General features: G+C 42.7%; 1 protein-coding gene across 1 annotated transcript in view; it reads left to right on the top strand.

Moving 5' to 3' along the window:
* The first annotated feature begins 15,906 nt into the window (after positions 1-15,906).
* Positions 15,907-27,134, top strand: part of RAB3B (RAB3B, member RAS oncogene family) — a 65,346-nt gene continuing 54,118 nt past the window's right edge. The window contains exons 1-2 of the mRNA XM_007164466.2: positions 15,907-16,102; positions 25,125-25,352. Coding sequence (XP_007164528.2) covers positions 25,125-25,352 — 228 coding nt within the window. The 5' untranslated portion in view covers positions 15,907-16,102. The remainder of the gene's footprint in view (positions 16,103-25,124; positions 25,353-27,134) is intronic.

The raw sequence follows: 27,134 nt of genomic DNA, 5'->3' as shown, positions 1-27,134 counted from the left end.
AACTACTGATACATAAAACAACATGGATGAATCTCAAAAACATGCTGAGTGAAAAAGACCAAAAAAGAGTACATTTATATGAAGTTTCAGAACAGGCAAAACTTGTCTGTAGTCTGAGAAATCAAATCAGTGGTTACCTGAGATTGGTGGTGGGGGGAGAGGAATTTAACTGCAATGGCACAGGAGGGAACTTGCTGTGGTGATGGAAATGTTGATTGTGATGCTTACCTAGGTGTATGTATTTGTCAAAACCTATCCAACTGTAAACTCTATATAGGCATTTTACTGTATGTATATGTCAATACATTTGATTTTAGAGATAATGAATTACTTTTTTTTTTTTTGGCTGCACTGTGCAGCATGTGGAATCTCAGTTCCCCAACCAGGGATGGAACCCATGCCCCCTGCTGTGGAAGCGTGGAGTCAACCACTGGACCGCCAGCAAAGTCCCAATACATTTGATTTTAAAACACTTATTCTGGGGCTTCCCTGGTGGCGCAGTGGTTAAGAATCCACCTGCCAATGCAGGGGACACAGGTTCGAGCCCTGAGCTGGGAAGATCCCACATGCCTCGGAGCAACTAAGCCCACATGCCACAACTACTGAGCCTGTGTGCCACAACTACTGAAGCCCACGTGCCTAGAGCCCATGCTTCACAACAAGAGAAGCCACCGCAATGAGAAGCCTGCGCACCACAATGAAGAGTAGCCCCCGCTCGCCGCAACTAGAGAAAAAGCCCGCGCGTAGCAACAAAGACCCAATGCGGCCAAAAATAAATAATAAAATAAAATAAATTAAAAAATAAAATAAAACACTTATTCCAACTCTCCAAAATGAAGTCTTTTTAAATGAAAGACTGATGTAGCTGATTGACTTAACAGTGAAGACTGACTTGGCCATTTAGCTAATATATAATACTTTTTCCATAAATTGAATGAAAGACAAGTGTTTCATTAAAATACACTTGAAGCACATGATAAGATGAATGCAGTTTATCAAAGCATGTTGCATTGGCAAAGATTTTCTTAGCCCTTTTTGTGGCATTTGGGTTGTGTGGTGTACCTCCAAGGCAAGTGAAAATGTTTGAGAGGTAGTTAATAAGTATTTGATGTCTTTGTGGTATACTTTCCAGAAACTGAGAAAGTGAATGACTTTAATGAATGGGTAACAAATTCTTTCACAAGGTAAGTGTTTTCTATTTCTTTGCTTACAACATGACTAAAAGAGGGCCTAATTGAAGTATCAACTGGTATTTATTTTAAATTTTTGATGTTAGGTCACTTGTGGTTTTTTGGCATATAACTCAGTAAGAGTTCAAAGAATTTAATGCTATTGCAATAACAAAACTTCCATTCTCATGTACTTATTTATGTGAACATTTCTAAGCATTTATATTTCTAAACGTAATAACTAGTGTTAAGAAAAATTGTTCCAAACTTTTAATGTTATTGTACAGCATTGTAGTAACAAGCCTGCCTAAAGGGTTATCTGACTTTCTAAGAGAATACAAATTAGTTTGATTTACTATTTACTTTAAATTAGGGTACACACATTTTACAAGGCTATAGAGTTAAATGTCAATTTATAGAAAACTGATAAGAAGCAAACGATTTCTTTCCCAGGGAGAAGATAACCTCAGAGGTTATAGCTTTAATGCCTTTAGGTCATTAACCAGTTTTGTATCTGATTTAATAATCTTATTTCAACTTTGAATTGGTTTTGTCATCTTGCTGGTCCTGATTAATAAGTTAAAATTTTGGCATGGGCTTAAAATCTGTCCGAGAATTAAGTTTTTAACATTTTGAGAATCCTGAATCCTGTCCCATTTTAGCCATAAGTAATATTCTTCCCACATATATATGAATGACATTTTTAAAAGTCATGTCATTAAGAGATGCAATTTTAATAAAGCTTTACTTTTTATGTTTAATAATTATTAACATTTGTAATATTTATTGTTTTGATTGACATACCAATAATTCTTGTAACGATAATTGGATCTGGTAGAAAAATTTTAACTCTTAGATTTTAACTTAGGTTCCCCTAAAAGTAGGGCCTGAGATAAGGCCTGTACGGGTAATATATTCTAGGAAGAGATTCTCGGGAACAGGAATGAGGGACTGGGGAAAGTGAAGCACAGGAGGGAGAACCAAAATAGTATTTATTATTGAGCTGTTTACCTCTCTGGTCCAGGGTTGCCTCAGAGGAGCTAATTTCCTGGAAGAACATCGACACAGAGGTGACAAAGAGCCTTGGAGGCAGAAAGCAAGAGATAAGGGAATGCAGTTTTAGAGAGGTGTCCTCAACCTCCAAACGTAGCTGGTTACCACAGCGACAGCCAAATGGGGGGAAAGATAAAGAGGTTGTAAACTAGGGTACAAAAATTGTCTAATGTAACTTAGATTCTTATAGTCAAAGAATTTGACTATAAGAATCTTAGCATTTTAATTCCAATTAAATACATAAATTTACTATAGAGAGGTATGACATGGTGATCAATAAGAGACTTTAAGCATATAAATGCATTGCATTAGTTTATAATTCTGTGGGTAGAATGAAAGAAATGCAAGTTCAAGAAGAAAGAGGATAATGTAAAATTTCCAACTGTTAAGAAGAGCCTGTCCATGTATTAGTTTTAAGTGGAAAAAAAATTAAGTGGATAAGGTGGGTATAAAATTCCTGTGGTACTTAGGCTCTAGTGGATACATTTTTTTAAAGTGACATAACAGCTTTTTCTAAATGTTAATATTTACAGTACACCAGAAATTATGTCCTTTGCCGTTATTTACATGATGAAGCTTTTAGATCTCAAAAGAGTCAACTTAAAAGTACCTAGTTTTCCAAAATTCTTTCAGGGATCATGCAACCATAGAAGTTTCAAGACTACAGGTTTCAAACATTCTTTACCTGAAGATGCAAATATTTATACAGCACTGTGTGCTGGAAACTGTTCTAAATCCTCCAGTCATATTAACTCATTGAATCCTAACAATAACCTGATGGATTTGGTTCTATTGCCGTCATCATCATCTCTGCCTTATAGATAGGGAAACTGAGGCACACAGTGGGTAAGTATCTTACCTAAGCTAGTGGGATCAGAGTTGGGATTTGAATGTGGGCAATTTGGCCCCTGAAACCATGCTTTTAACTACTACACCGTACTAGGCAATTTGTATTCAAGTCAACCAACTCAAGGATTGCATCAATGCCTTATGCTGTGCAGCAAGTATAAATTTTCAAGCCAACTTATACAATTGCAAAAAAAGAAACATAATTGTCTATTCCAATAACAATTCCCTTTCAAACTGCCATTCTGCCTGAAGACAGAGAAACCACTTACAGTCAGGTCCAAGGTTTTTTAGGTTATTTGAGGTTGAAACTCGGTCAACTTTAGGATATTTTTGGTCTCTTTTCTCCTTCCCTGGATGGCATTTCAATCTCAGAGAATTATACAGTGTCATGCCATCAGATAAGAGACACCGCTCATGCTGGCATCTTCTGAGGTATGATGCATCCTACCTGGTCCTGGCACACCCTTCCATGAAGCCATCTGCTGAGATGTCTATTTTCCTATCAGCCTCCAGTGGTCAGTCCACGCACCCTGCCCCTTTATCTTGTCAGCAAGGCCCCTCCAGGTGGCCCTTCCAGCTCCTCAGCACCACTTCTCTTCCCTTCATTGGGCGGGATAATTGGGCTGCTCTCCCATGCCACTCTAGGCCATGAGCATCAGGGCCACTGATCACAGTTAGGCAGCCTCTCCAAGGATAACCTGTCACTGCTGAGTGCCTAACTTGTCAGCTGCAGCAAGCAACACTGAACCTCTGGACTTGGTGACACAATCCAGAGACTCCAACAGCAAGGTACCTCGTGTTTTTTGTTTTTTGTTTTTTTTTTGGCTGTGCTGCATGGCTTGCGGGATCTTAGTTCCCCCAGTCAGGGATTGAACCTGGGCCCTCGGCAGTGAAAGCACTGAGGCCTAAGCACTGGACCGCCAGGGAATTCCCGCCTCATGTCAGTTTAATTACACTGGATTCCTTTTATCCTGGATGAAGCAGCGATCTGATTTTATTGGAAGAGAGTCTTAATCTGGATTTCCCTTCCGCCAAGCTTCTGCTTTGGTACCACCATCTGTGGGCTTCCTGACCATCTTAGTCACCATCATGCTGTCTCACTCAATATTGCCTCTAAAGTGCACTCACTTTACAGTGATGCTTTCATGTGAGATCTGAATTGGGAACTGTTGGGGAAGAGTTGGCAGAGTGTGAGGCCTCCAGTTTGCTGGTGTGACTTCGCAGGTGTGATGTGGCTCTGGAGACAAGTATTCTGGCAGCAGCTTCCTGATCCCAGGTTGTAGCTATCGCAGAGTGTTCCAGGAGGACAATGCCTTGCTTATTTCCAGATGGTGGCCAAGATGGTGTGATCGTGAAACCACAACCTGGGAGGGCAGATTCCTTCCTGAGTGATGTAAAACTTTCATTTCCCATGTCGGGACAGCCTACGATGTCTTGGAGTCATTCCTTGGGGCCCAGCTTAGTGTTTGTTCCTCTAGTCATTTCAGTGATTTTTTTAGTACCTAATTCCCTGTATTAAATGCTTTCTGATTAAAATAGCTAGCATGGTTCCTATTATCCACAGTAGAACCTTGCTTATTATAGTGGTGAACTTCCTAATTAAGATATCATATATACAGGTGTGATTCCAAAGATATCACTTAGAAGTTCTAGATTTGTAACTGGATGTAGTAAATAATGAGACTTCGGGTTGCACTGCTTTTGGTGAGTGGGTAATTGCATTTTGAGTTGCATTATATTGAAGTGTTTTTTTTCTTTTAAGTGTAAATATGGGTAGGCGGGAAATAATATAGTTCAAATTGGGCAAAGAAATTAGTGTATTATGTAGCCATTAAAAAATTCTTTTTAGCCACTAAATTATCCTTCTTAGATTCAAGAAATCCTTCACCTTATAAATTTTGGAGGGAGGCAGAACTCTCTTTCCATTTTAGAAGTTGGAAATACCAGATAATTGCTTTCTCAGTCTCCTTTGCAGCTAGACTATAGGCAAATGACCTAGGCTCAGCCAATCAGATACACCTTCCTGCAGCACAGACAACAGCATTTGCAGGAAGACTGAGTTCTTGGGGCAGTGGTGGTTATAGTGCCCACAGTGGTGTCCAGTGTTGGAGGCTAGTGGTGTCAAGCAGTACAAGTTTAGTCCTTAGTGGTGGGTCAGGCTGGAGAGACACATAAAGTCCACGGATGGTTTGTTTTTGGGGCAGTGGTGTCTTCCCCAGCATGGTGTCTTCCCCAGCATGTCTGCAATGTGTACCCCCAAACCTGGTTCTCCAGCATCCCTGGGTAATTTATGATCTAGTCAGTGTTATGTTTTTAAAATTAATTAATTAATTAATTAATTAATTAATTAATTTATGGCTGCATTGGGTCTTCGTTGCTGCGCGAGGGCTTTTCTCTAGTTTTGGAGAGCGGAGGCTACTCTTCGTTACGGTGCGCGGGCTTCTCATTGCAGTGGCTTCTCTTGTTGCGGAGCACAGGCTCTAGGCATGCGGGCTTCAGTAGTTGTGGCACACGGGCTCAGTAGTTGTGACTCACGGGCTCTAGAGCGCAGGCTCAGTAGATGTGGCATGCGGGCTTTGTTGCTCTGTGGCATGTAGGATCTTCCCAGACCAGGGATCGTACCCATGTCCCCTGCATTGGCAGGTGGATTCTTAACCACCGCGCCACCAGGGAAGTCCCTAGTCAGTGTTATTTAATAAATTCTTTTTTTTCTTACATAAGCCAGAGTAAGTTTCTGTGGCTAGCCACTGTAATAGTCAATAACTGTTGTCTAGCAAGGTTATAGAAGCATTTTCCAAAGTATATTCCACGCAACACTAGTGCCCCCAGAAAGGCATTCCATGGCTAAATAAGTTTGGATAACAATGTATCTCTTGGAATGATTTATAATTAAAATTAATATTTTACAAATTCTGAGAGGTCTCACAGGATATTTTTATTTGCTACTAGATGGAGTGTGAAACCAACACATGGGTAGGGGGGGGGAAATAATGAGAAAACTGCAGTGAAACATGTTTGGAGCCAGTGGATGAAGTCAACCTCGAATACCACTTTGTGGACTTCAAGATATATGACCTAATATTCCAACAATTTAAGTCAGCTGAAGCTTGGCTTCCCCTTACTTGCCATGAAAAGCCATGAAAAACTTCATCTAATATCTTGGCCTCTCATTTATTTGGCCTCCTTCTCATCAGTGACCTCCACTCTATCTCAGCCACCAACTCCAATGGTCTCATCTTATTAACACTCAAAACTCTTCTACCTTTGAAACCTTGAATCAGAAATTCCATTCTCTGAGCACAACCACCTATCTATCCTTTCAACCTAACTGATCAATATCTTCCATTACACTTTGACCTTATCCAGATCTTCTGATATAACTCCCTCAACTTTGCCCTGGTAAATCTACAGACCTTCCCTGTATCTGCCTCATCTTCTCTTCCTATCCTTTTATTCCAGTGGAAGAGATGGTTTCTACTTATCAGAGGCTAATCCTTCCATTGAGCTCTGGAGTCAGCCTTTCCCTGTCCTCAGATTTTTTTTTTTGCCATAAATGTTCCTCTCGTATATCATCAATCTCTCTATCTCTATTGGGTTATTCCTATGCAAACTTAAACACTTATTTCTCATCTAAAAACAAACCATCCGTGGACTTTATGTGTCTCTCCAGCCTGACCCACACTGTCAACCTTTCCTCACCTCATTTTCTCTTTGACATTCTACCTGTTACACTCTGGCTTTGGCCTTCACAACTCCACCTAAATGGTTCCTGTTAAGGTAATGGGAGGAGATACGGGATTGGGAAGTGAATGAGGAAATTCTGGCTGATAAAATCATTTTTGAAAGTTCTCTTTCTAATTCAGATTTGCATGGATGATACAATCTCCCCATATATTTGATATCATGTGCCAATAAATATTGTGATATGTTGCTGGCCAGACTATCATATCTTTGTACATTGCTTTAGGACCCCAAAAGGACCACAACTACTGAAAAAGAGGAAATGGATCCTTGTGAACTTTCTTCCAGTGTTCCTTATCAAATAGGTCAATAGCACCACCCTATTGTTTTACATGCCAGAAACCCGAGACCCATCCTTGACATCTCCTTCTCTTTACTCCTTATTGTCAATTACTGTTCATTCTCTGTCCTAAATATTTTTTTTAAAATCCATTCACTCCTTGTTATGGGCTGAATCATGTCCTCCCCCAAATTAATATGTCGAAGTCCTAACCCTCAACCTCAAAATGTGACTGTATTTGGAGCTGGGCCTTTAGAGAGGTAATTAAGTTAAAATGAGGTCATATGGGTGGGCCCTAATCCAATATGACTGATATCCTCACAGGAAGAGATTAGGACACAGACACACACACACACAGGGAAGACTATGTGAAGACACAGGGAGAAGATGGTCCTCTATAAGCTAAGGAGAGAGGCCTTAAGAAATCAACCCTGGGACTTCCCTGGTGGTCCAGTGGCTAAGACTCCACACTCCCAATGCAGGGGACCTGGGTTTGATCCCTGGTCAGGGAACTAGATCCCACATGCCACAACTAAGAGTTCACATGCCGTAACTAAAGATCCAGCATGCTGCAACTAAGACCCGAAGCAGCCAAATAAATAAATAAATATTTTTAAAAAAAGAAGAAAGAAAGAAATCAACCCTGATCTCAGACTTCTAGCTTCCAGAACTGTGAGAAAATAAATTTGTTGTTAAGCCACCTAGTCTGTGGTACTGGATGATGGCAGCCCAAGCTGACTAATACACTCTTCTTCATCCATATCATCACCACCATAGTCTAAACCACCAGCATTTGTCACCTAGACTTTTAGTGTAAGATCCATCGGGGCAAGGCTTTTGTCTGTCTTGTTCACTGCTGAATCCTCAAAGCCTAGTATAGAATCTGGCACGTGGTAGGCATTCAATAAACATTAATGAGATGGCTAAATAAATGAATAGCTATTTAGGTGGTTTCCTTGCATCCATCCTTGCCCCTCTCTCCACATGTTCTCCACAGGGACTGCTCTCTTTAGAGTAGAATTCTAGTTATATTATTTCCCTGCTTGAAACTCTTCACTGTCTCTCCTCCATTACTCCCAGGATAAAGTCCAAAATCAATAATACTGTTTAAGTGAGTGGTATAATTTGGCTCTCAAGTCTCTCTCCAGCTTCATTGCATGTCATTCTCTCATTCTATCACAAATTCCAGCCACATTTGTTTTCTTTCCATTTTTCAAAGTTCCTCATGGTCTTTACACATGCTATTCCCTCTACTTGGAGTGTCCTTCCCCATATTTTTGCCTAACTCATTCTTCAGAAATCCCACCTAAATGTTGCTTTGTGAAATCTTCCCTGATCATGGCACCAAAATAGCTTTTTCTTTTATATCTCGCATTACTTTTCCTTCAAAACAATGATCACAATGGTAATTATTGATATGGTTAGTTGTGTAATGTCTGCCTTCCTTATCAGAGTGTAAGTTCTGTGAGAATGGGGACTGTATCTGTTTTGCTTATTACTGTATTTCTAGTGCTCAGTACCTTCAGCCATGCCTGGTATACCATAAATGAATAATTGTGTTAAAGCATGGGCACTGTTAATTTCCTAGGGCTGAACATTTTATTTTAGCTATCATGTACCAACTGCAAGCCTAAGGTCCAGAAGTAGTACAAAGGAGGGAGTGATTAAATTCCCTCCAAGTAAGGGTGAGATGGATACAAGGATGAGTAGGGAGGAGTCTTCTTGATAAAGGAGGGGTATTCAGGAAGGCACATGAGAAATGCTGAAGTATAAAGCAGTTTTTATACTGCAGACTTACAGTATAAGTTATTCTGTATGGCCAGAGAAAAGGACCAAGTGGGTTGGTGGTGGGAGATAAATCTAGAGAGAAAAGGACCTGGTTGAATTTGTTAAGGAGGTTGGATTTTATTCTATCATGCAGTAAACATCACCAGTTTTTCCAGTTCTTTCCTTTGTTTAGGTCTGCTTTCTCACTTACTATCCATGGATATTTGTAAAAGTCATTTAACCTTGCTGAGCTTCAGTCTCCTCTTGTCGAATGGTTGATAAGAGACATGAGATAGTGTATGGAAGGCACTTCAGAAGGTTTCTGGAATATGGTAAGTGCTTACCAAATGTCACTTCCCTTCCTTTCAGCCCCTATATTCAGGCTGATTTCAGCACCATGACTGCTGGTCAGTCCAGCGAGATTGCAGTTCCCCTTTAGAGCACAAGGGGGAGTATGAGACTGAACCTTTGCAAAGGGTCACAGGGCATCTTAAGCAGCGTCCCTCGGCAAGCCCTCTGAGAATGAGGAAACAGATGTTTTTCCAAAATTAGAGAGGCAACCTGACTTATAGAGTCTAAGCGAGTGCAACTGTTCTTAAGTTCCCTAGACGGGAGAAATCATTGGCAAGCATGATATACTTAGTTATGAGTTGTCAGATCCCTTAAAGTATCTGATGTTATTGAATTGAATATCCTATTAAGCACCCCATAATTTACATACATTATCACTTTTAATGGAACTTTCTGAAGGAGCCAATGAAATAATTCTCATCCCCATTTTACAGATGAGTAACCTGTGTGATCAAGAGAAATTCAATCACATAACTAGCAAATGGTGAAGGTTGGATTTGAACTTAGACCTCTCTGATTCCAAAGCTTATGTCCTTTTGATTATCCCACACTGGTTTACTTCAATCTCTTTTGAAGTCACTGCACCAGCTTTCTCTCTGGTCTCCTTGTCCTCTGTATCTTGGAACCTCTGACCCATCTCCATTCTATAAGCTGAGTTCTTTCTAAAGCGTAAATTTGGCCGTCTTCCCCCTGGAGAAAGCAGTGTAACGCTCCACATTGCCCTGATCTTTGAGCCCATCATCCTTAGCATGGCTCCCCAGGCCCTGGCTGACCTCTGGCTCTGACTTACCCTCCCACCTCACTCATCACCTGTACTGTGCCCATCATGTGTGTGCTTCCAGAGACCTACAGTCCCTGATGTTCCCTGAAGCCTTCATATAATTTCATACCTTTGGGCCTTTGCTCATGCTGGTCCTTCTACTTGGGTTCCTTCTCTGTGAGTTTAACTCCTACTTGTCCTTGAAGATTCAGTTTAAGTCTCAACTCTGCATCCCAGGGCCTGCCTCCTAGCATGAGGCCTAACTCTGAGGCTCCTCCCCGTTGATGTGTCCCACAGTGAGAAAACAGCCATGTCTTGCCAAATTCATTAATGTGGCTGATTTTAGTCTTGGCTTCCCCTACTTTCAGTAGCTGAGAAACCATGGGCTACTTATTTCTTCCTCACATCCAGGATGGTATGAATCAGTCCCCACTTCATATGTTTACTGTGAAATTTAAATGAGATGGTGGATGTGAGAAACCTTTTGTGGATATTTGTATGCCTATTTATTCAGCAAATATCCCCTGATCCCTTCTAAGAATGATCCAGGAGGTCACGTTGGGTTGCAGTTTGGCCTATGCCTTTGTGAACTAAGACCCTGTAAGATAGCAGGGTCTTACAGCCTGCTATCCTGCACCAGACCCTGAGCAACTTGGGTCAGGGACCATTTGTTATCCACTTGGGTGTACAGCAGGTGCTCAGGTGATATTTGTTGTGTGGGTGAGTGAGTGAATGAATGAATGAGTGAATGGTATTCAAGGTAGTGGGAGAAACTGAGGCAAATTCATGGAGATGCTACGAGCAGGTCACACTCTGGGAACCAAAAGTAGTTTATGCTGTTGGAGCTTAGGGCAGGATGGGGGAGTGTCCAGTAATGAGGCTAGAGGGTAGTTGAGGCCAGACCACAAGAGGCCATATGTGCACATTAACAGATTTAACCTGGGTTAGGAAGAGTCCTCTGCTGCAGTATGGAGTGTGGATTACAGGGGAAGTTTGGAGGCTATCATGGGGATAGGACAGTGAGAAAGCTGTGGCCGTGCAATGGAGAGCTCTCAGGGAGTATCACGGACAGGCTTTGGTGAAGGATTGGTAGGGTGGGCGAAAGAGAGAGGGGTGGTGGGTGGGACCTGGGTTCTGAATATTCACATGTTGAATGCTTCGTGTGTGTGTGTGTGTGTCAGATTCCACCTCTGCTGACAGTGGTATGCCCTGATGATGGGGCAGTGTCCTCAGCGTGCATTTTCATTTATTTTACAAATAAAAGAACTGAGGCACAGAGAAGAAAGAAGGAATGATTAGTGTATGAAGTGGTGTTTGAGATACTTATCATTTTTTCTCATTATCCAAATCTGTTCCCATTCCTGTGGTAGATTGGTTAAAGGCCATTGATTCCTCCCTTCTCTATTCATACCGCTTTGTGATACGACTTTGCTCTTCTTCTCACTCAGAGCTCTTTGAATCTGGGCTGGGCTTGTGACTCGATTTGGCCAATAGAATGCAGTATATGGGGTGTTACGCAGTTTCTGAGGCTAGGCCTCAAGAGACTGTATCTTCTGCCTTGGCTCTCTTGGAACACTGCCACGAGACCACCATGTAAACTGGTCTGGCCTACCAGTGGATTAAAAGCCGCGTGGGGAAGAACCATGGCACTCAGCCCTCAGCCAGTACTAACTGCCAGGCCTTGGAGTGACCTTCCAGCTGAATGCTGCTCACGAGTGATTCAAGGTAAAATCATCAGATGAATCCACTCAGCCAGCCACAGAATTGTGAGAAATAATATTGCTGTTTCAAGCCACTGAATTTTTGGGAGTGGTTGTTATGCAGCAATAGATAACTAAAACAACTTCTCTGCTCCCGTTACCAGTAAATGGCTTCACTGTCTACCTGGTTGTTTATGCCAATTCCCTTTTCCACACATCTCACATTTAATCTGCCACCAGGTCCTAAATACAAATCAAGTCCCTCTACTTTCCACTTTCCCCACTGCTATGACATGAGTTCTGGTCCTCTTCATCTCTCACGTGGATTTTTAAAGCAATTTCTGACTGTTCCCTATCTCCTTTCTCCCTGCTCCCTACTCTTCCCATACCATCTATCACACGCACCACAGTCAGAGCTATTCTTCTCATATGCTTATGTAACCAGGTTACTCCATTGCTTCAAACCTTTTGCTTGCAAGGTAATTTCCCAATCCTCTAACATGATTTACAAGGCCTTAGGCCATCTAGTCTCTGCCTTTTTTCCCAGCCCTGTCTTCCACCACTCCTCTCACGAACCCTATGTTTCTAGAGCTGCTTTACATGTTCTGGTGACTTTCTGGAACCTGCTCCAGCTCCCCTGTTATATGAGGCAACCCACTGAAGGGGTAAGAGAAAAACGCTTGACCTGCCAACATACCTGCATTCCTAGGCTGGCCATGAGGGACTCACACTGGGGTGTAGATCTGAACCTTGTAAAGATTTGAACATTCCAAGTGCAATCCACACTTAGTCTACTACCTTTTCTTTTCTTCTTTCTTTCTTTTTCTTTATTTAAGTATAGTTGATTTACAACGAGGCTACTACCTTTTTTAAGTGACTGATTCTCATTCAATAAAAAGCATCAATTTTATATTTCATATAAAAACTAGGAGCTAGAGAAAGCTGATTGCTCTGGCAACTAGAAAAGATTTAAGGTAATTTTGTTTGTAGGACTCTTAACCACAATGGTGTTCACCAAGCAACCATGATTCTGGGGTCTAATAGAAAGAGCCCTGGACTTGGAGTCAGACAGACCTGGTATCTGGTTCTGCCATCTACCAGAGGTGTGACCTTGGAAAGTCACTTAAACTTTCTGACTTCTGTTTGCTCATTTATAAAAAGGGGACGGCAATCCATACCTTGTATGATTGTATTGAGGACTAAATGAGACAAAAGATGTGAATGAGCCCAGTATATTTTAAGGTCTTAATGACTATAATTGTTAGCCAATCTGATCTAAGACAAAAGGTAGCATTTTGTCTTTCTTCCTATTCTTACTTGGCATTTGGATCTGGAAGTGAAGACAGTCCAATATAGTATGATTTGTTTTGTATTCTCTCTGGTGGTCACCTGCTAGTCAATAGGGAGGCACAAATGATACAGCCCAAATGTCAGATATGGCCTCCCTCCCCCTTTAAGATCTAAAAGCAGTGAGCTTGAACTTCGATTTTTACATTGATTTTTACATTTGATAACCCTTGTAAGTTGGAAGACCTCCTGGAGATTTCCACAAATTCCACAAGGGCTTGTGCTCTCTTCGTCTCTGCCTCTACTCTCCTTTTTCAACTCAGAAAAACAAAGTCCATTGCTCAATTTTCCCACTCACTCATCCTTACAACTCCTCTCTCAGAAAGCATTCCTGAGTGTAATGGCCTTTACTGAAGTCTTGAGAGTCACAGAAATTGGTTACATTATATGTGCAACAAACAACTTCTCCCATTTAATGCATTCCAGTGTTTAAACACCCTTTGTACACCTGCCATGGGAGGGTTTCTTCTGACTCTTTATCCATGTAGAACCTACCCTTACACTGATTTTCTTACTCATCTTTTTCCTTTCCTCCCCTCAGCTCTCTTTATTACCTCTCTCACCCATATTGCTAAGTGAATTCTAAATTCTTTTCCTTTTTTTGCACAGAGCAAATTAGTGTCTCCCTTCTCCTCTCACACTTACATATCCACACTCCTCAAGGCCCTAAGTAGGACAAGAGGACCTCTGAACATTAGGGTCTATCTTTCTTGGAAGGCAGTTGTGGTTAAGAAAATAGCATTTTTTGTTCTGTTATAACCACAGTGTTTCCTATTTATTGAGGGCTTACTATGTGCCTGGCTTACTATGTGCCTGTCAAGTGCTTTCCAGTAGCTATCTCATTTTCTTATTTGATCTTCACAACATTATTGCTCTTTCTACAAATGAGGATTAGGTGCATGTGTCAGAAAAATGGGGTAATTTACATAGCAAGTAATTTACGCAGCAAGTAAGTGTGTAGAACAAGGACTGAAAACCATATCTGTCTGGCTCCAAGTCTGTGCTCTGTCCACTTTAATACATGGCCTTTCAGAGAAGAAGGAGAAAGTGATGTGAAGACCTGAGGCGATGTAAACACAATACCATCTGTTCTCATATTGTCTCTCAACTCTAAAAGGATGGTTTTATGTGTTATCTCATTATTCTTGTGAAGAATGAATAATCATTATCATGACACCCATTTTGAAATGAGGAAACTAAGGCCTTATGGGAGAAAGGGAGTGAGGGAGCAGGCAGTGCAGGATACTTGATTTTAAGATCACAGAGGCACTAGTTCTGTGTGATTAAGAAGTTCAAGGTATGACCATGGGAGGTAATGTGAAGAGGAGACCAAGGACTGAGGGATCAGGAAACCACATGGCTACCAAAGGCACCAGGATGATGGCAAGACAGGGCTAATGAGAATGACCATGAGCCAGGGGCTGAAATCTTCAATGCATAGGAGCACTTGGAGGTCAATCATGTCCTTGTTGAGGAAGGGTGGAAGGTGGTATGGCTGGAGACCAAAGGAGAAGGAATTTTTGTACAAGGGTGGAAGTGGCAATGCCAACCCCACCTCCTGGTCCTGTGCTGTATGGAGAGTGAGAAAGTGAGAAGCCTTCCTGCAGAGGGTTACAGAAGGAGTCCTGGAGGAGGGTCAAGATTTAAGAAAGGTAAAGAAGTAACCTGAGTACTCTCTGAAGAAGCAGAGGGTGTAGGAGAGTTTGTTGACAAAAGAACAGGATTCTAGAGGGCACAGTGGAAAGGGCTGCCAGGACGCGGACAGTGGGAAGGTGAGTGAAAGGGAATGGGTGGAGAAGCTCGGAACAGTTCAAGGATGAGTCTGAGGGAGAAGTCAGACAACCAGAGGGGCTGTCTACTGGGTGGTTCCTCGGGCCATAGAGACAAATTGTAGATCAGGTCATAATGGAATGTGGGGAAAAATTGTTTTGGTATATGACTCAGGCCTCTAAGGTTTTTAAAAATTGAATTATAGTTAATTTACAATGTTATGTTAGTTTCAAGTGTACAGCAAAGTGATTCTGATACATATATATATATAAATATTCTTTTTCAAGACCTCTAAGATTTGAGAAGGGGGAAGAGTATGGGGAGGGCTGATGATTCTAAACCAAAGCTCCAGCTGGCTCCTGTGACCTCAGGAAGACTTGAAGTCCAGGTCCGCGTGTGAGGGTGGGGTGCTAATCACCTCTTATACCTGCCTTCTCTGACGGAGTTGGGACTTCCTAATGACCAGGCAAGAACATTTTCTCAGTCCAGGCTACTGTTGGTAATGGGGAGCCATTGAAAATGTTTTGTTTCTGTTTGTTTCTTCAGGCTTCATGGTGACGTTTAGAACAATCACTCAGGCTGCCGACATAGAGGATGGATTGGAGAGTGGAGGCAGGGAGACCCATTAGGAGGCTGTTGCATTAGTTCAGGCGAGAAGTGATGAGGCCTGAACCAGGGCGAGAGCAGTGGAGACGGAGAAGAAGGGAAGGGATAGGATATGTTACGGAGGCGTCATCACCAGGCTGATGGGATGTAGGGTGTGAAGGAGTGCATAGGGTAGAGGACAATGCCCAGGTTTCTGGCTTCGTTTCCACCTGTAGACAGCCGTCCAGATTCTGCCTCTCTACCCGGGCTTTTGTGAGGATGAAGCGGTATAACGACAGGGAAGTGCTTTAGAAATGGCAAAGCTACAAATCCATCATCATCTACATTATTATCGAAGCTCTCTGATCACCCTAGTAAGTTCAGTGTATGGAACGAGGCGTGAGAATTAAGATAAATCAAGGTAGTCACCCAGATATTGGGGAGCTCCGGGCCCCCAAGATACCTCGGATTTCCTTCACCTGCCCAGAGCTGGGGGCCCGGCGAATAGGGACTCCGCCCCTGGGCGGGGCATGGGTGGGCCCTGGACGCGGTGGTGGCCCAGCCCAGCTGCAGCCCGAGCCTCAGCCCGAAGTCGCTGCGGTGGGGACCAGGCCCGCCCCGCACCGCCCTGCTCCGCGAACCCACTGCGCCTTTTGCCGCCCGCCGCCAGGTCCAGCGGTTCCGCGGCGCTGCCAGGGAGCGAGCCGCTCGTCCTCACCCGGAGTCCCAGGTAAGGGGCGCGGCCCGGCAGCCCGCCCGGGGAGGATCTGGGACCGATTCCCGGCGCAGGGCGCTGGGGACAGTGAGTGGGCGTTGGGAAGGAGCACAGGGCAGCGGAGGGAACACCAAGGAGAAGGGGCCAGGCGAGGCCACTGAGGAGGGGCACCGCGGCAGTGAAGGGGCGCGTAGCCTGGGGAGGGGGCGCTGAGCAGGGTCTACCCGGGCTGTGAGGGCCGCAAGGAGAGCTCCAAAGGCAGGTGCAGAGCGATTGGGGGAACGAGAAAGAGGGCGCCGGGGCTGGGGAAAAGGATGAGCGGCAATTGGAGCGCAGTGAGGGCTCGTTGAGGGGGAAACGGGGTGGGGGGATGGGGGGGAGAGGTAAGGAGGGAGCTGAGAGGGGCAGTGCGGGCAGAGGGTACCAGCCAGCCGCGGGGCGGGGAAGGGGGTGCTGAAGCGAGAGGACTGAGAGGAGCGAGGGAAGGGAGGCGTGGAAGCGAAGAGCTAAGGGGAGGGGACTGGCTGGCGGGGGTCGTTTCGAGCTGGGGAGGAGTGAGGTGATGAGGGGAAGGGGCGCTGGGCAGGAAGGAGGTGCTGGGCCGGGAGAAGGTAAAGTGAGTGTGGTGTGGTGCTGGAGCCCAGGTGGGTATAGGCAAGGGGGGTAACCTGAGTGCGGGAGAGGGATGGGGCTTGGAGGTGGGAAGCTTGGAGGTGGGAGGCAAGGCTGGGTCTATCCAGGCTGCAGAAAAAGGGGGTGGGGAACTGATGGAGGGAGAGAGCCAAGGCCTTGGATATGGGCTGTGGGCACCTGAGTTCTGGCTAGGGGTGGCGCATGGAGAGGCACTGGAATAGAGCAAGGGGTTGGCATCCGGGAGTGGAGGAACTGTCGGGGAACTTGGAGAGTTTAGGGTGGTAGATGGGCTGGTCATGGTGCAGAGGAAGCCAGGTGTGGGTTGTGGTGTGGGAGTGGGAAGATGATTGGGGCCCAGAGTGGAGTCCAAGGGCATCTAGCTGGTAGCTGTGTCTTAGCTCCTCAGAAGGCTGAGGAGGGGGCGCAGACATTGGACCCTGTTACACTGCTACCTGGGGTCAGAGACAAGAAGAGAATCGTTGACAGAGAAATTCATCCACAGGCTGACTCTGTTCTGGAGTCCAAGTGTGGGAAGAGATTTTAGGGAGGGAGGGGGCAGCTAATAGAGGTGTGGAGGGGAGTGGGAGAAGGACAGGGCCATCCATCCTAGCTTCTTGGAATCCAGATGGAAAAGGTGGGGGATAGTAAAAGGAGTTGGATGTGTGTGTGTGTGTGTGTGTGTGTGTGTGTGTGTGTGTTTGCTCACCTGTTCTGAGCCTATAAAGGGAGGAAGACAATGGAAGTCCGTGAAAAGCCCTGTCTGTGGTACTGGGAAGCCCTGGTGCTGTGTTTGCCCTAGCAAAGACATTCTGCCAGAGGATGGTGGGTCAGGGAAGACTTCCTGGTCATGAAGGATTTAGCTAGCCGCAGAGGAAAGAATGTTCCTATCACAGGAAACAGTATGGAAGCAGGCAAAAATATAAAATGATCTCCAGTCCAAGAAATAAATCTCCAGTTTCTTAAGGATTACAATATGAAGGGAGACACCAGCAACCTATCGAGGATGTTTAAGAAGGTTTCTCCTCATCTCCCCAGAGTACAGCACAGGGCCTGGCACACAGTAGGTGCTCAGTGAATGTTGATTGAATGACTAATTGAGCTGTGGATGTGCTCCTGCCTCAGTTTCCTCATCTACCCCCATGAATTGTTGTGAGAATCAAATATGATAATTTGGGAGAAAATAGCTTCATAAACTGTAAAGCACTATTCAAAAGAGAGAGACCGCTGATGCTATTATGTGGGTGTGCCTACATTATGACAGTGGTCACACCCATGGCTGTCTCCTTCCAGTCTGGAGAAGGAAGTGAACATTTATCAAGCATCTACTGTATGCAAGATAGAATGCACTGAAAACACCTGGTAGGGTGCCTGGTATTTAGTAGGTGCTCACTAAATGGTAGCTATTGCAATATTGTTTCTGTGGCTCTAAGAGATCAGGGGAAACAGTGAGGAGGTGAGCTGGGCTGGGCTGGTGGTGGGGAATGGTCTAAAGAAAGGTTGAATTAGAAAAGTTAGTACAGTATGGCTTTAGGGAGGAGGTTGCATATAGTAGGGTGAGGTTCACATTGCCCAGCTCCCTCCTTATCCTTACTGATAAATGTTCCCAATAGGAAGACAGAATTACATTTACTGAGTACCTGCTATATGTCATATACTATCTAAATGCTTTACCAACATTGACTATAATCCTCACAACAATGCTTGTTTTACAAATGAGGAAACTGTGTCTTACTCATGTAAGATTTCTTGCCAAGGGCTCACAGCTAATAAATGATAGACCTGGAAATTGAACCTAGTCTGTTTGATTTGGAACCCCAAGCTATTTCCATGATCTAGGATGATTTGGTAGAAGAAAACATGAAGCACACAGACGAAAAAAAAAAAAAAAGAAAAAGAAAAGAATTGAAAGGGGTTCACAAAGCACTCTCTCATGTACTAGTTTTAATTCTTCCAATAGTTTGCCCGGAAGTCACTTTATTAACTCATTTTATAGATAAGGAAACTGAGGCCCAGGATGTGATCTGCCTAAGGTTACACAATTGCTTAGAGAGCCAGGGCTCAGCCCAGGTGTCTCTGACTTTGTCTTGTGCTCTTTCCTTCAAAAGAGAAGTTCATCCATTTACTTCTTCACTACATGTATTCAGTTGATCTCTTCTTGCTGGATTTTAAGCCTGTCTCCTCTTCCCTCCTCTTTCCTGGCTGAAGTCGGGTTCTTCCTTAGATGCTTATCAGACTCAAAGTGTTGTTTATTTTTCACACCAACCCTTGTAAGAGCCATTTCCTTCTTTCCCCCAGCCTGGGACCAGATATGACTTCCCTGGGCCTTCATCTGTATTGCTTGTCATGAAGACAGTGAGCTACCCAGCTCTGTCATTTATGTGACTGTCAAAAAAGAGAGAGAAGAGCTGATTGATGCTTATCTGACAAATGCAGTTCTGCAGACACCACCGTGCCTTGACCTGCCTGCTCAGATCTGCCTCAGGCAGCTGCCTGCTGGGGTGGTTTTTACTTCTCTTCCAAATGTCTGTGTAGCCCCTGCCCCCCTCTTGAGAAGATCCCCTTGGGGGCGTCCACATGAACCTGCCTTCCAGCTGTACCTCTCAGCTCTCCCTGTTCTCATACCACCTTCTGGGAAAGCTATGCTGTGTGCACATAAACAAATGTTGACAGTACAGTATGGCAAGTGCTAGGAAAGAGATCTCAGGGTGCTGGGGATGCTTTTCTACTCACCCTAAAATTGTTGTAGTTTTTATTTTCCCTAAGCCCAGTCCAATCTGGGGGTAATCAGATGACAGAAGTTCTAGTAACGATGCTCCAACTGACTTGCTGTATGACCTTTGACAAATCACTTCTCTTTGTGGAGCCTCAAATTTTTTACCTGAAAATGACGGGGAGTGGATCAGACCAGGAGCTGAAACTATTTTTTACTCTTGCCTTGCACCTATGGCAGACATAGCTAATAAAGGCAGGCACTTTTCCAACTGATTCTACACAAGGCCATGTGTGGTTTTCTCCACACAGTGTAGGTATGAAGCACCCTTATATACGTTTTCTTTTTTTTTAAATTTATTTATTTTTTATACAGCAGGTTCTTATTAGTTATGTATTTTATACATATTAGTGTATATATGTCAATCCCAATCTCCCAATTCATCATACCACCACCGCCCCTCCGCTTTCCCCCCTTGGTGTCTATACGTTTATTCTCTACATCTGTGTCTCTATTTCTGCCTTGCAAACCAGTTCATCTGTAACATTTTTCTAAATTCCACATATATGCGTTAATATACGATATTTATTTTTCTCTTTCTGACTTACTTCACTCTGTTATGACCGTCTCTAGGTCCATCCATGTCTCTACAAATGACCCAATTTCATTCTTTTTTATGGCTGAGTAATGTTCCATTGTATATATGTACCACATCTTCTTTATCCATTCGTCTGTCGATGAGCATTTAGGTTGCTTCCATGACCTGGCTATTGTAAATAGTGCTGCAGTGAACACTGGAGTGCATGTGTCTTTTTGAATTATGGTTTTCTCTGGGTATATGCCCAGTAGTAGGATTGCTGGGTCATATGGTAATTCTATTTTTAGTTTTTTCAGGAACCTCCATACTGTTCTCCGTAGTGGCTGTATCAATTTACATTCCCACCAACAGTGCAAGAGGGTTCCCTTTTCTCCACACCCTCTCCAGCATTTGTTGTTTGTAGATTTTCTGATGATGCCCATTCTAACCAGTGTGAGGTGATACCTCATTATAGTTTTGATTTGCATTTCTCTAATAATTAGTGATGTTGAGCATCTTTTCATGTGCCTCTAGGCCATCTGTATGTCTTCTTTGGAGAAATGTCTCTTTAGGTCTTCTGCCCATTTTTTGATTAGGTTGTTTGTTTCTTTAATATTGAGCTACATGAGCTCTTTATATATTTTGGAGATTAATCCTTTGTCTGTTGATTCGTTTGCAAATATTTTCTCCCATTCTGAGGGTTGTCTTTTTGTCTTGTTTATAGTTTCCTTTGCTGTGAAAAAGCTTTTAAGTTTCATTAGGTCCCATTTGTTTATTTTTGTTTTTATTTCCATTACTCTAGGAGGTGGGTCAAAAAAGATCTTGCTGTGATTTATGTCAAAGAGTGTTCTTCCTATATTTTCCTCTAAGAGTTTTATAGTGTCCAGTCTTACATTTAGGTCTTTTTTTTTTTTTAAAGTATTTGTTTATTTATTTATTTATGGCTGTGTTGGATCCTCGTTTTTGTGCGAGGGCTTTCTCTAGTTGTGGCAAGCGGGGGCCACTCTTCATCGCGGTGCGTGGGCCTCTCACTATCACGGCCTCTCTTGTTGCAGAGCACAGGCTCCAGACACACACGCTCAGTAATTGTGGCTCACGGGCCCAGCTGCTCTGCGGCACATGGGATCTTCCCAGACCAGGGCTCGAACCTGTGTCCCCTGCATTGGCAGGCAGATTCTCAACCACTGCGCCACCAGGGAAGCCCCCTACACTTTATTGATATGTTTTATCTGAAAAACCAGTGGAGTCTTACATTTAGGTCTTTAATCCTTTTTGAGTTTATTTTTGTGTGTGGTGTTAGGGAGTTTTCTAATTTCATTCTTTTACATGGCTGTCCAGTTTTCCCAGCACCACTTATTGAAGAAACTGTCTTTTCTCCATTGTATATCCTTGTCTCCTTTGTCATAGATTTGTTGACCATAAGTGCGTGGGTTAACCTCTGGGCTTTCTATCCTGTTCCATTGATCTGTATTTCTGTTTTTGTGCTAGTACCATATTGTCTTGATTATTGTAGCTTTGTAGTATAGTCTGAAGTCAGGGAGTCCTCCCTGACTGTTTTTTTCAGCTCTGTTTTTTTCCCTCAAGATTGCTTTTGCTATTCGGGGGTCTTTTGTGTCTCCATACAAATAAGATTTTTTTGTTCTACTTCTGTAAAAAATGCCATTGGTAATTTGATAGGGATTGCATTGAATCTGTAGATTGCTTTGGGTAGTACAGTCATTTTCACAATATTGATTCTTCCAATCCAAGAACATGGTATATCTCTCCATCTGTTTGTGTCATCTTTGATTTCTTTCATCAGTGTCTTATAGTTTTCTGAGTACAGGCCTTTTACCTCCTTAGGTAGGTTTATTCCTAGGTATTTTATTCTTTTTGTTGCAATGGTGAGTGGGATTGTTTCCTTAATTTCTCTTTCTGATCTTTCATTGTTAGTGTATAGGAATGCAAGAGATTTCTGTGCATTAATTTTGTATCCTGCAACTTTACCAAATTCATTGATTAGCTCTAGAAGTTTTCTGGTGGCATCTGTAGGATTATCTATGTATAGTATCATGTCATCTGCAAACAGTGACAGTTTTACTTCTCCTTTTCCTACATTTTCTTATTTAAAAATCACAGCAGCCTTCTGCAGTAGGTAATGTGATCATATCATAGATGATGACATTGAAGCTCAGAGTTTAGGTGACTTGTCCAAGTTCATACATTGAGTTGAGATATGATATGATCATATCATAGATGATGACATTGAAGCTCAGAGTTTAGGTGACTTGTCCAAGTTCATACATTGAGTTACTGGGAAAGCTGGGACCAGTAGCCAGGCTTTTTGTTATGATAAAGCTGCCACTCTAAAATCCCTTCTAATTCCAGTAATCTAAGAGTGCAAACAGCTGCATCAGAAAAATGAAAACCAATAATACAACATTTACATCAATAGTCTGGCACATGGCAAATGTTCAATAAATGTTTACTGAAAGGAGTAACATGCCCAAGGATTTACTCTAGGTTCAGTGTTGACAGGGTGTAAGGATGGATAAAACTCAGCTGAATCCAGAAGGGGAGGCAGACAGTTAATTGTAAAACAGGCTCAAATTATGGAGCCCAGATCAGGGAGGGGGCACTTGAACAAGATTTGACTGCAGAAGTGAATTAAAAAGCCAGTGAATTAATATTTATTGAGTACCTCCCATAGATCAAGAAACCATGCCAGATTATTTACATATGGTAACTGCTCACTCTATTGGTACCATAGCTCAGTGAAGTAGGTGGTATTTTCTCTGTTGTAAGGTAAAATGCTGTGGCTTAGAGAGCTGATATGACTCACCCAAGAATTCAGCTGAAGAATAGAGCAGGAATTTTGACCTCTCCCATATAACTTCATGGTACTAGGTCTAGTCTCAGTTGTTAGTTGTGAGGCTTGGGCAAATCCTTATAATTTCTGGCCCTCAGTTCCCTTCTTGATCCAATGGGGACAGTAATCTTTGTCCTTCCAGTTTTATCTCCCAGGTCTATCTAGAGAATAAAATAAGATAAAGGAAATTGAGGTAAGGATCAAATCTGTGTTTCAGTAGAGTTATTCTTTGACCAGGGGTTCCATTTCTAGGGATCTCTCCTAAGGAAATAAATAGGAAAGAGAACAAATATGTAAAGAAATGGTCACTGCAACTTAATTTTTATAATTAAGAACAGAAAAATAAATATACAACTTTAAAGAATTGGTCACATGACACAACCATAGGATGGAATAAAGTGTAGTCAATTGAAATCATATTTACGAAGAATTTTTAAAGTCTCAGTATATGATATAATGTTAAGTGAAAAGGAGCAGGATACAAAACTAATTATCTCAGCTATTAAAATATACATGGAAGATATAGACTAGAATGTATTGTATGTTATCATTTATATATATACATATATATATATGTATATAGAAAGTATGAACAGACCTCTGTGCTTATATATTCAAAGACTATCTTTGAAGGATACATAAATCGTTAACATGTTTGCCTCTGGGGAGAGGACCTAGAGACTGGGCATCAGGGGTGGAAGCAAGCCTTACTTTTCACTGTAAACCTTTAGGTTCCATATTACCTACCTTTTATGCTAAAAGTTAAGAAAAGAAGGCAAATTACAGATGGTGATAAAGTAATACTTGCAAATAGTAAAGTTTGTCTGAATTATTTTCAGTGTGTGTATTACCATTTTTTTAAAAATACTAATTACTGGTTTATTGTAAAAGTGTAAAGGATACAACTCAGGAACAGCCAGATGGAAGAGATGCATAGGGCAGGGTAGGCGGAAAGGGTGTCTTGGAGCTTCCAGGGTCTCTCCTAGCACATCAACGTGATCACCAACCTGGAAGATCTACACACCGCTTTGGTTAGGGTTTTTTATGAAGATTTCATTACTGTAGGCATGATTGATTAAGTTATTGGCCTTTAGTCATCAACTTAATCTCCAGCCCTTCTCCCCTCCCCAGAGGTTAGGGGGTGGTGCTGAAAGTTCCAACCCTCTAATCATGTGGTTGGTGCCTCTGGCAACCAGCCCCCACTCTGAGGCTGTCCTGGAGCCCCAGCCACCAGGCATCTCATCAGCGCACAACAAGACACTTATCACTTGCACTTCCAGAGATTGCAAAGGTTTCAGGAGCTCTGCCTGGAACCAGGAACCCAGACCAAATACATGTCTTTTATTATATCACAATATCACAGTGCTCAATAAATGGGAACTGTTATATGGTTATTGTCACCATCATATCTCTCATGGGAAATAACGAGTACTTGACAAATATTTGCTGGTAATATTAAGGCCTAGGTATACTACAATGTATTACCTTTTAAATTAAATAATAAGGTATAATTTCAAAATAGACAGCACTCTGGTGCGTGAAAGAATAAAGGAGGAAATAAACTTCAAATGTTAACAATGGCAGATTCTGAGTGGATGCCGTGTCTGGTAATTTAAAATTTTCTGTTTTACATTCTTGTGTTTTTTTCTAACGTTTTGTAATGGATATATACTTTCAAAGGAGAGATTTTCTTTTGTAAACAAAGACGACTAGCAGCAGAGTGGAGGATGGTATGAGGTCATAGTGATTGCTTCCCTTGTTTTGACTTGCTGTTCTGGCCTTTTTTTTTCCAAACTCAGCTTAGGAGCTACCCCTACAGGAGCCTCTCCTTGCCCACCATGCCTCCAGGTTGGGTTAGGTGCTTCTTATGGGCTTCCTCAGCCAAGGCTTCCCTCTGTCTTATCACTTATCCACTGCTTTGTTACTCTGTGTTTATGAGTTTTTTACTCTAATCTGTGGCCACTCAGAGGTCGGACACCATGTCTGATTCATACTTGTATTCCTTGTGCCCAGCACAGGGCTTGACCCAGAACAATGTGTTCAGTAAATATTTGCTGAAGGGATGAACGGGAGGATCTGGGTTCCACCCCAATCCTGAGACAACATTTGGGGCAGGTGCAGTGAGGCGGTGACTCTGAGTAGTGTGTATTTCCTCAGTGATGCTGGGGTGTGGAGTGAGTGTACGCAGGGCGGTGTGACCATTAAAAGTTAGGTGATCCAGGGTGACACTGGAGGTGTGTTCCTGAGTGACCACAGGTCTCTCCTGCAGATGGCTTCCGTGACTGATGGTAAAGCCGGAGTCAAAGATGCTTCTGACCAGAATTTTGACTACATGTTCAAACTGCTCATCATCGGCAACAGCAGTGTTGGCAAAACATCCTTCCTCTTCCGCTATGCTGACGACACCTTCACCCCAGCCTTCGTCAGCACCGTGGGTATTGACTTTAAGGTGAAGACAGTCTACCGCCACGAGAAGCGAGTGAAGCTGCAGATTTGGGTGAGTCCTGGGCATCTTGGGCAGAAGTGTCCCAAGAGCTGACTCGTTTGCTGGTACAAAGGCTGGGCGGTGGGGCCAGTTTAGAACTTCTGGGTTTTATGACATTAGGCACCAGTGCTATTGTGTATCTGGCCCCTGGACTATCCCTTGTTGGTTTTATACAGTTTTGCTCTCCTCTGGGGACTCAGTTGCTTCTGCAGCTTAACTGTCCAAAAAGTTTTATCCTGGCTTATATGGATGAGTAACCAAGAATCTGGGCTTTGGAGTTACAGACCTGGATTCAGATTTCAGTTCTGCCAGTGACTAGTCATGGAACCTTGACTAAATTACTTAACCTTTCTGGGCCACGCTTTCCTCTTTGGGGATTATAATAGCATCTATGTCATAGGGTTGTTGGGTGCTTAGCATAGTTCCCGGAACATAATAAATGCACAGTAAATGTTAGCTACTGTATCCATAATCGATCACTCTGTAATCACTTCAAAACTTGATGGCTTAAAACAACAATAATAATTCATTAACACACAGTTGCTGTGGATCAAATATTTGAGAGTGGCTTGGTTTCTGGCTTGTGGTCTCTTATGAGGTTGCTGCCAGATGTTGGCTTAGGTTACAGTCACCTGAAGGCTTGAGTGGGCCTGGAGGATTCCCTTCCAAGGTGGCTTACTCACATGTCTGGCACTGGCTTTAGCCGGAGGCCTTCATTCCTTTCCAGGTGGCTCTTTCCACAGATCTGCTTCACTCCACAGAGTGTCTTCATGGCATCTCCTAGGGGGAGAGATCCAAGAAACCAAACAGGAAGTGGCAGTGTCTCTTATTAGAGTATTCTATTGGTCACTGATTCAGTGTAGGAGGAAACTACACAAGGGTATGAATCCTGGGAGGTGGGGATCATTGGAGACTATCTTGGAAATTGGCCACCACAGCTACTATTATTGGTATTTACCAGTGGTACTAATAAAATTTATATGTATTTGAGATGATATAGCAACATGTACATCATATACTTTTCTATACTGAATTAGCACTGGGATTGGAAATTTTAGAAATTTGTGATTTAAAGTATTCAAAACATATATTATTTATTATCAGTCCACTCAACATTAATACATTGTACATACATGTTATTAGTATAATCTGTATACAGTACTTTTCTTTTTACAAATTATTTCCATGTGTTAATACTATCTCACAATCAACCCCATGGGACAGATATTCAGAGAGTAATTAATTTGCCTTAGGTTGACCACGCAGCTACAAATTGGGATTCCAACTCAAATCTTCTGATTCTAAAGTATGTGCTCTTTTCTCTACACTGTGCACATTAGGTTTTATAGAGCCCATATTTTCATTTGTGATCATGTTAAGTATTATTTTATATAGAGATAAAAGTTCATTTTGTTTATTTAGTCTCTATTAAAAGCACTGAGGAATCAAACCATTAGAAATGCAAGAAGCTACACATTCCATTTAGTTCATTGGTTCTAGAAGTGTGGTCTCCAGATCAGCAACGTCAGTATCACTGGGAATTTGTTAGAAATGCATAATCTCAGGTCCCTCCTCAGACCCAAAGAATCAGAAACTCTGGGGTACAGCCCAACAATCTGTGTTATAACAAGTCTCCCAGGTGGTTTTGAGGTTAGCTAAAATTGAAGAACCACTGATCTAGTTTAACTACCTCATGGTGGGAATCAATAAGCATTTATTAAGTACCTGTTCTGTGCCCAATGCTTCCATTTATGTAGTCTGACATCCTCCCTGCAGCCAGTGCACAGAGGGGGC

This window comes from Balaenoptera acutorostrata, chromosome 1 (genome assembly GCF_949987535.1).
Source record: "Balaenoptera acutorostrata chromosome 1, mBalAcu1.1, whole genome shotgun sequence".
Classification (NCBI taxonomy): Eukaryota; Metazoa; Chordata; class Mammalia; order Artiodactyla; family Balaenopteridae; genus Balaenoptera; species Balaenoptera acutorostrata.
The sequence above is the reverse complement of the archived record's forward strand: the minus strand, read 5'-3'. Positions and strand labels throughout refer to the sequence as shown.